Raw genomic sequence first — 10,056 nt, forward strand, 5'->3', positions numbered from 1 at the left:
GTCTTCTTGCAGGACCACTTTTGCACAATAAGCACTAAGTGCTTGTCCCCAGTGCTAGCATGGGCTGCTTAATGGTCTGAGCAGTCAACGTCTCGTCTGGGAAGAAGGAACAGGGCGATACTCCCAGTGACTGCAAGGTGTCTGCATCACAAGGTAGCAAGCCAGCTCCCAGGTATGACTTGAAAGATTCCATCAACGGTGTCTCCGAAAAATTTTACACATCACTTGGGAAGACAGGCAAACTAATGCCAGGGTACTGGAAGAAGCAAAGATCACCAGTGTTGAAGCAATGATTCTTCAACATCAACTTCGTTGGACTGGTCATGTTGTGCGGATGCCTGATGATCGTCTTCCAAGGCAACTACTCTATTCCGAACTTAAAAATGGAAAGCGTAATGCCGGTGGTCAACAAAAGAGGTTCAAAGGCTGTCTCAAGGCAAATCTTTAAAAATGTAGTATGAACACCGACAACTGGGAAACACTGGCCTGCGAGCGCTCCAGTTAGAGAACAGCCTTGACCAAAGGTGTCATGGACTTTGAAGACACTCAAACTCAGGACACAAGGGAGGAACATGCTAAGAGGAAGGCATGTTTGGCAAACCCTCACCATAATCAACTTCCGCCCGGAAACCTATGTCCCCACTGTGGAAGGGCATGGTGATCTAGAATTAACCTCCACAGTCACTTATGGACACACTGTTAAGACCATGTTCATGGAAGACAATCTTATTTGGCTATGAGTGATTGCCAAAGAAGAAGAAGAATCCTTGACTTGTCGGGCACCTGACTGCCTTGACTGTCATGTGGGGCAGGCCGTCGCATCGCATCAAGGCAACTGAGCGCATCTCTAAGATCACATTCTGAACACGTATTTGTCTTCCTGTTTGTCATGCACAGCCCATACTTCTCTTCCCTCCCGGTAATGTTTTCGTTGTGCTGACGATACCACATTCTCCGAGCACTGAAGCTGCGATACTCTGTGGTTGGGGAACATATGATACCTCTTTCTCCGCCAGATCGCGCATTCGCTGCAATTGAGACTGCTGAATGAGACATGATTGTCACAGACACCCACTCAGTGTTTGTTTGCTCATATGGGCAGCATTTTGAAATATTGTACTGAATAATTCTGAGGCTGACAAAAAAGATGCAATGAGACGGATGACATCTACAGACGCCCCAGCTGTCCTTGTTTACCAGTGACAGTTCCTGGTCAAAGCACGGCCCCTGTTTTTTTAGGGTGGGTGGGATGCCATGGTATAAATTGCGCAAGTGGCTAAGAGCTGCTGCTATGTTGCAGGGTTAAGCTCCCTCCCCAGGGTCTCCGGTGGCGAAATCACAGAGTGCGATAAATCTTGGCTCTAGCGAAGGTCAATGGCTGCACGTGAACAACTAAGGGCCAAACCAGACACAGAAAGTCTTTGATCTTCACTGCCACAAGTTTTGAAATACAGTATTAACAGAAGCCATGGGGATCGTATGGATCATAGAATCAGAGATTGGTAGAGCTGATCACCTCATCTGTCTCCAGAGAAATCTCTATGCGGGACAAGAAGCTACAGTTAGAACTGGATATGGAACAATTGATTGGTTCAAAATTGGGAAAGGAGTATGACAAGGCTGTATATTGTCTCCCTGCTTATTTAACTTATATGCAGAATTCGTCATGTGAAAGGCTGGGCTGGATGAATCCCAAACCGGAATTAAGATTGCCGGAAGAAATATCAACAACCTCAGATATGCAGATGACACAACCTTGATGGCAGAAAGTGAGGAGGAATTAAAGAACCTTTTAATGAGGGTGAAAGAAGAGAGCACAAAATATGGTCTGAAGCTCAACATCAAAAAAACGAAGATCATGGCCACTGGGCCCATCACCTCCTGGCAAATAGAAGGGGAAGAAATGGAGGCAGTGAGAGATTTTTCTTTCTTGGGCTCCATGATCACTGCAGATGGTGACAGCAGTCATGAAATTAAAAGACGCCTGCTTCTTGGGAGAAAGCAATGACAAACCTAGACAGCATCTTAAAAAGCAAAGACGTCACCTTGCCAACAAAGGTCCGTATAGTTAAATCTCTGGTTTTCCCAGTAGTGATGTATGGAAGTGAGAGCTGGACCATCAAGAAGGCTGGTTGCCGAAGAATGGATGCTTTTGAATTCTGGTGCTGGAGGAGACTCTTGAGAGTCCCATGGACTGCAAGAAGATCCAACCTCTCCATTCTGAAGGAAATCAGCCCTGAGTGCTCACTGGAAGGACAGATCCTGAAGCTGAGGCTCCAATACTTTGGCCACCTCATGACAAGAGAAGACTCCCTGGAGAAGACCCTGATGTTGGGAAAGATGGAGGGCACAAGGAGAAGGGGACGACAGAGGACGAGATGGTTGGACAGTGTTCTCGAAGCTACCAGCATGAGTTTGACCAAACTGGGGGAGGCAGTGGAAGACAGGAGTGCCTGGCGTGCTCTGGTCCAATGGGTCACGAAGAGTCGGACACGACTAAACGACTAAACAACAAGAGCTGGAAGGGACTCAAAGGGACCCCAGAGCCACAATGCTGTTGAAGGAGGGATTCAACTTTCCCCACTAAACCATTTTCCGTTTGCAAACTACCCTCCCCCTCAGATATGCTGTCTGGCCTGTGGGGGGAAACTTGCAGGAATATTTTGAGGCAAACAGCAGGTTGGGGGTGGTAGTGTAATCTGAGCTGAGAAAAGAGCACAGGAGAACCATGGCTCCTTGCCCCCCCCCCCGCCCCCCACCCTCTGCTTGGTGTGGCTGCCATTAATATTTTAAGAAAAACTGCAGGAGGTCCTGACCGCCGGCCTCCCATGGCTTGTCTGATTTGATGCTAAGAAGGCACCACGCAGCAGGCTGCCTGCTCTTTTGGATGCTACTGCTGCTGCTACGGCATATACTCTGAGAACCCCTGAGAACACATTATTATGGTATATTGTAGGCCACCCCTGCTTTTCCCAGGAGGCTTTTCTCTTGTAGCTGTTAAAGAAGTGGACTAAAGTAAGGTTACCAGATTTTTCTCAATGAATCCGGGGACACTTATTGTTTGCTATGTACATGTGAATTCTGAGAAAGCTGTAAATACGGGGACTGTGCCCGGGAAACAGGGACATCTGGTAACCTTAGACTAAAGGGTATTTGCGCTAAAATAATTGTGCATGGACGCGGGTGGCGCTGTGGGTTAAACCACAGGGCCTAGGACTTGCTGATCAGCAATCCCCACAACAGGGTGAGCTCCCGTTGCTCGGTCCCTGCTCCTGCCAACCTAGCAGTTCGAAAGCACGTCAAAGTGCAAGTAGATAAATAGGTACCACTCCAGCGGGAAGGTAAACGGCGTTTCCATGCACCGCTCAGGTTTGCCAGAAGCGGTTTAGTCATGCTGGCCACATGACCCGGAAGCTGTACGCCGGCTCCCTTGGCCAGTAAAGAGAAATGAGTGCCGCAACCCCAGAGTCGTCCGCGACTGGACCTAATGGTCAGGGGTCCCTTTACCTTTACCTGTGCAGGAGGAGAGCCTACAGCAAAGCCCTGGGCTCTACAATATCCTCTTACATGTGACAACTGGGGTGTCAGAATCAGGTCCCGATTTACACCTGTGCAAAGCTGGAGGACGCATACCTAAATGTGAAAAGTTACTTCCTTGGAAATGTCACAAGACCATATGGAGGTACCCCACCCATCTACTCCCCTTCCCCACCCTAATGCCCCCTCCCACCCAGTGTCCCCCCCCCCCAGCACCCACCCATTCATCCCCCCCGCCGCCCACCTTGTTCTTGGCCATGGCGCTCCTCTTTCTGCTCCGGAGGGGGAATCAGCCCAGAGCCTCCTCCGCCGCCATCCGGCGCGTCCCGTTTCCACGGCAACCGGGGCGGGGATCGAGGCTGGTGGGCGGGGCCTGAGCTAGGACAGGCGAGGCATGAATGGAGAGGAGGGGGAGGCGTGGAGTCCTTGCTTTGTGTTACTACTAATCGCAGGCAGGGCTGAGCCCCGGAACGTGCCTTGAAACTGGGCAGAGCTCGGCACCTGCTGGAGCGCAGCGGGGCAAGAGTGCCTCTGAGCATACCTGGAGTGCTTTTCGCTTCGCGGCTGCAGCCACCCCGCCCGCCTACGCGGCATAACTGGGGGAGATCCGAGAGGCGACGGGATGGAGGCAGGATTGAGCCCCGAGCAAGGCATCTATTCCTCCTCCTCCTTATTGTTTTTGGGTTATTGCTGTTGTTTTGCATATTGCCGAGCTGGAAATGAAATCCCTAAGCGGTTTGCCGAAACACAAGGATTGGAAGAGTGCCTAAAAGCCAACGCTGGAAATTTAGTCACCGTTTCTCAGTTGAGCCTGACTGACTGGGTCATCTTAGGGACAAAATAGGATGTACTCTCCGAGATAATATGCAATGAATAAATGCCAAGCAAGTTGGGCACCTTTAGGCGCCTGGAAGTTGTTGTAGGAATTTATGTATAGGTTGGGGGGGGGATTGCCCCTCCAGCAGATATCATGCACGTGCAGCCCACTACCAAAACCAGCACAATCACTTTCGTGACTTTTGTGATTTGTCCCCACAAAACACTTCATCGCAGTTTCTTCCTATCTATTCAAAGGGCCTTTGCTGCAAGATACCAAATGTAAGAATTCCCTGACAAATGTACCTATGTGCTGGCTCACTGGGAAAACTTCAGAAATTCATATAGACATGTGAGCTCAACTACTCAGCAGCCCCTCTGCCTGGGTGATAATTCCTGGCATCCTGATACCTGAGTGCCAGACAGGTAGCCATTCCAGAAATAACAAACCCAGATGAAGACCAAAGGTTGTGATTCACTTGGCTGGGAAATAGGGAAATGTAAATATCTCTTTTGTTCCACTTGATGGGTGTTTGGTGGAGGGCAAGGGGAACCATGGGGCAGGGTCCAGGATGCTCAGATTACTGCCACCAGACCTCCCCTTTCATGATGTAACCGTGATGTAACCGTGATGTAGTTTGGGGGGAGGTGTAACAGGGGGATTAGCAGCTAATAAAAGTTTGGGGGCTTTTTTGTTCGGGGCTTCCATCTTGCTTCGTTTTGTTGTGAGCTGGAATCCTGTCGCGACAGTCTTCAATAAAGGCCAAGCCTTCTGGCTGCTGTTTTGCTCTAATATTCCTGGTTGGTGTCTTTGCTTTTTGTCCAAGGGAGCCCTCGGATTTCTCCGTTAACAAAGCCTACACAAACTTACCTGAGAGGAAGCTCTACTTCCTTGATAGGGCTTGCTTCTGAGTAAACAGGCAGAGCGTCAAGTTGCACTTAGAATCGCAGAGAGGACAGATCATCTAGTCCAACCCAGTGGCGTAGCGTGGGTTGTCAGCACCCGCGGCAAGGCAAGTAATTTGCGCCTCCTAACCCGTGGATTTGCGCCCCCTAACCCTAACCCCCAGATGTTGCGCCTGGTGCGGCCGGCCCCCCCTGCACCCCCCATGCTACGCCACTGGTCCAACCCACTGAAATGCAAGAATCTTTTGCCCAACATGGGGCTCGAGTCCAGGACCCTGAGGTTATGAGTCTCCTGCTCTACCGACTGAGCTATGAGGAAAAGTTAAGGAGCGCTTAATTTGGATGCTTGTGCTCCAAGTATCTGAAAACCCACAAGTGCTGACAACCACAACCTTGGCAACTCCTTAAAAGAGCCCGGTAAGGTAGGTCAGTATTGTCAGCTGCATATTGGAGATGACAGTTCATGACTGATGTTATTGTTGTTGTTGTTGTTGTTATTATTATTATTATTATTATATCCTGCGCATCTGGGCAGCTTTGAACACACACAAAAATTAAAAATAAATACGTCACACATTAATAGTAATAATCTAATCCAATATAAAAAGTCACAATACTTTTAAAATAAACAATTTATATCAAATAAAGCAATAATCCATTAGAATCCAATAGTAAACAGTAAAATTAAACACCAACAAATAACAATCAAACACTTATCAATTACAATAAAGAATTGTTAATCTATAATCAATAAAAATAACAACAAATCACAATGCATAAAATACCACAAAACATACAAAACCATGTAAAAGGATCAGATTGAGAAACAAGGGCACACAATTTATACAATTATTGTTTTTTAAAACAAGTTTTGACTCAGCAAGGCCTTCCAAGTGGGGTTTTTAGCCTTTGCATGCCTACGAAACCAAGGATGATCAAGGAAACTTAGAAACCAAAAGATGGATGCCAGAGTAGGAACAACAAATGGCAGAGTTATCAAACAATCCAAGCTGGAAAAGCAGGAACGTATAAGGCTTAGCTGGGCCAGGCAGCCAGACAAGGGCAAGAACCCGTCTCCAGGGCTGCTGACAGTGAAGATGTTGGCTCCTTGCATGGCTCCTTGGTGAGGCAATTGCCAAGGGAGGCACCCAGTTGAACACCAGGTCAGCAAGATCAAGATTTCTGGGTTAGGGCAGAGGAGAAGCCACACCCTGTCATCTTCAGACACCCAAACTTTCAGCTTGTCCACAAACCAGAGCAGATTGTGGATTTGCACCAAATTGCCTCCCCATTAATGCAGAGATTTCCACACTGCACCCTCCCAACCCCAGTGGCGTCCAGGGCTTTTTTCTCATGGTTTCCCCATCCTTGGATAATCCAAAATAATCAGTATTTTTAAAGAGCATGCATTTAAAGTGGTAGGGGGCGGGTAGGGAGGTTCAGGATGACATTGGGAAGAGATCCACATTTTTCTCCGGTGTGGACAAGCCCTTTGTGGTGTTTTTATTTTGTTTTAAATATTGTGTTGTTTTATGGATTTGCCTGTTGTGAACTGCCCTGTGGCTCGTGCAAAGGGTAGTACGTACATTATCTAAATAAGTAAATGAAGAGTGAGAAGGAAGCATAGCCAGCAGAGAATTGGCTCCTCTTTAACCAGGACTTTGGCTGATTAACATCTTTATTTTGAATGGTCTCTTTAAATTTGAAGGTTCATTATTGTTCCACAAGACGTGTATTTCTTTAAAGGCCAGAGCAAATAACGTAACCTAGTTTTACAGCCGTGAAGCAGTATAGCAGGTGCTGTTAAGTTGTAGTAATTAAGCTGTTGGGTATGGTATATAAAGAACAGCATGCAGCTCTCTCGGTACCCTGGTGGATGGGTCATGATTATTGATATACAGTGGTACCTCTGGTTAAGTACTTAATTCGTTCTGGAGCTCCGTACTTAACCGGAAACTGTTCTCAACCTGAAGCACCACTTTAGCTAATGGGGCCTCCTGCTGCCGCCGCGCCGCCGGAACACAATTTCTGTTCTCATCCTGAAGCAAAGTTCTTAACCCGAGGTAATATTTCTAGGTTAGCAGAGTCTGTAACCTGAAGCGTATGTAACCTGAAGCAAATGTAACCCGAGGTACCACTGTATTGTAATTTAGTGTAAAAGGGTTTTTTGTTTTTGTTATTAAAACCTAGCAAAAGTTATTTTGCATTTCTTGAATGTGTGGTCTCCCCAGTACGCCTTCTGCGGCGCAACTAATCTGCAAATAGCCAACCTCTTTGGTTATGGGCCCAGCTGCTGAGTGGATGACTGCACATTTTTGGACTTTGAGAAAGGTTTGGAAACTCCTTCTCCTGTTGGTGTGGGTCTGGAAGAGTTCCAGAATGGTTGACCGGGTTCCAGAAGCTGAGAAAGCTCTTATGTTCCCACAGCTGACAGGTGAGAACTACGGTTTATGGTCGTTTCGGGTGGAGGCACTTTTGACTTCTCGAAAAGTGTGGACTTATGTAACTGATGACCCTCCTGACCCTGTGACTAACGCTTGGTCAAAAGGAGATGAGAAAGCCAGGGTGAGAATTAATTAGGCTGTCTGCAGCGCAACTAATCTGCAAATTTTGTTGTTGTTTAGTCGTTTAGTCGTGTTCGACTCTTCGTGACCCCCTGGACCAGAGCATGCCAGGCACTCCTGTCTTCCACTGCCTCCCGCAGTTTGGTCCAACTCATGCTGGTAGCTAAGAGAACACTGTCCCACCATCTCGTCCTCCGTCCTCCCCTTCTCCTTGTGCCCTCCATCTTTCCCAACATCAGGGTCTTTTCCAGGGAGTCTTCTCTTGTCATGAGGTGGCCAAAGTATTGGAGCCTCGGCTTCAGGATCTGTCCTTCCAGTGAGCACTCAGGGCTGATTTCCTTCTGAATGGATAGGTTTGATCTTCTTGCAGTCCATAGGACTCTCAAGAGTCTCCTCCAGCACCAGAATTCAAAAGCATCCATTCTTCGGCAATCAGCGTTCTTGACGGTCCAGCTCTCACTTCCATACATCACTACTGGGAAAACCATAGCTTTAACTATATGGACCTTTGTCGGCAAGGTGATGTCTCTGCTTTTAAAGTTGCTGTCTAGGTTTGTCATCGCCTTTCTCCCAAGAAGCAGGAGTCTTTTAATTTCATGACTGCTGTCACCATCTGCAGTGATCATGGAGCCCAAGAAAGAAAAATCTCTCACTGCCTCCATTTCTTCCCCTTCTATGCAAATAGCCAAGACTTTATAGAATCCTGGAATCCTGGAGCTGGAAGCCACCCTCAGGGTGATCTAGTCCAACCCTCTGCGGTGCAGGAATCTCAACAAAAACATCCATGGCGGATGGCCGTCTGACCTCTGTTCAAAAATCTCCAAAGAAGGAGAGCCCACAAACTCCAGAGGGAGACCGTTCCAATGTTGAACAGTTCTTACTGTCAGAAAGTTGTTCCTGATGTTTTAGTCGGAATTTCCTCTCTTGTAACTTCACGTCCTATCCTCCAGAGCAGGAGAAAACAAGCTTGCTCCACCTCCCATGTGTCAGCCCTTGAGATATTGGGAAATGGCTGTCATATCTCTTCTCAGTCTCCTCTTTTCTGGGCTAAATATGCCCAGCTCCTTCAACCATTCTTCATAAGGCTTGGTTTCCAAACCTCTGATCATCTTGGTCTCCCTCCTCTGCACACCTTCCAGCCTGTCAACATCCTTCCTAAATTGTGGTGCCCAGAACTGGACACAGGGCTCCTCTGTGTGGTCTGACCATGGCTGAATGGAGTGATGCTATTACTTCCCTTGGACTGGACACTGGACTTATGGACATAATGGACAGCAGTATAATGCTGCTGTTGCACTCAGGTCCTGTCTGCAGGCTTCCCATTTGAGGACATCTGGTTTTGGCCACTGTGAGAATAGAATCACAGAATTGTAGAGTTGGAAGGGACCCAGAGGGTCATCCAGTCCAACCCCCTGCAAGGTAGGAATATGCAGGTGGCCTGCATAGGAACTGAACCCTGGACCTTGGCATTATCAGCACCATGCTCTAACCACCTGAGCTAACTTTGAGGCAGCAGGCTCTTCTGATGGGCTTACTTGCTCCCATCAATGTGATTCATGAGGATGGTGTCGTTCTGCAGCTTTAAAGGCAGAGCCAGCCAGTCTATAAGGATTGGACAATCTTTAAAGAATATTTAGAAAACTATGGAATAAAAGGAAACATCTTGGCAGAATTAGACTGATCCTTGTATTGTATAAATATAAGTTTGTAGGGAGGTAAAAAGAAATTATCTAAGAAATATGTAACTGTGCGGTATAAAGTAATGGATAGACAAAGTACAGCGAGATTAATTGGAAGTCAGTTTTAAATTTCTTTCCTATAAATTTTATAATTGTGTTCAATACCAGGAGTATATATGATGATAATTATATTAATCTTCTTATATCTTAGAGTGTGGTGGTTTGAATTTCTGTTATTTGTTTGTTTACTTGTATGTACGTCTGTTTTTCATAAATGTATTTATTTTAAATTAATAAAGATAGATTTTAAAAAATAAAGGCAGAGCCAGCCACACGCGATCCCATTTTACTCCGTTGCTGCTCTTCCTCCTCCTAAACCAATAGGAAACACCGGCGATCGCTCCGGAGAGGTCTCTCTCCCAGCCCAACTAAGGTGGCCTCCTGCTTTGCCGATTCTATTTTCGTAAAGGGACTTGTAACTCGATCTGCGGCAGGCAGGCGGCCCTGCGCTCGTACATTCCGCGCCGGGAACATTGCATTCTGCCGGCCTCCCA

General features: G+C 47.2%; 1 protein-coding gene and 1 long non-coding RNA gene across 4 annotated transcripts in view; one reads left to right on the forward strand and one right to left on the reverse strand.

Annotated features, from left to right (window-relative positions):
- Window positions 1-3,892, reverse strand: part of TTLL9 (tubulin tyrosine ligase like 9) — a 52,303-nt gene extending 48,411 nt beyond the window's left edge. For 2 of the 3 annotated variants that reach the window (XM_081867893.1, XM_081867892.1), the window contains exon 1: window positions 3,782-3,891. In XM_081867893.1, the coding sequence (XP_081724019.1) occupies window positions 3,782-3,796 (15 nt within the window). In that variant the 5' untranslated portion in view covers window positions 3,797-3,891. Of the gene's footprint in view, window positions 1-3,781 lie in introns of all 3 variants that reach the window. The other variant, XM_081867894.1, reaches the window with a different exon arrangement.
- Window positions 1-10,056, forward strand: part of LOC309345239 — a 147,139-nt gene that overhangs the window by 80,746 nt on the left and 56,337 nt on the right. The gene's annotated exons all lie outside the window — the stretch shown is intronic.

Source organism: Podarcis erhardii (genome assembly GCF_964252035.2).
Source record: "Podarcis erhardii genome assembly, chromosome: 6".
Classification (NCBI taxonomy): domain Eukaryota; kingdom Metazoa; phylum Chordata; class Lepidosauria; order Squamata; family Lacertidae; genus Podarcis; species Podarcis erhardii.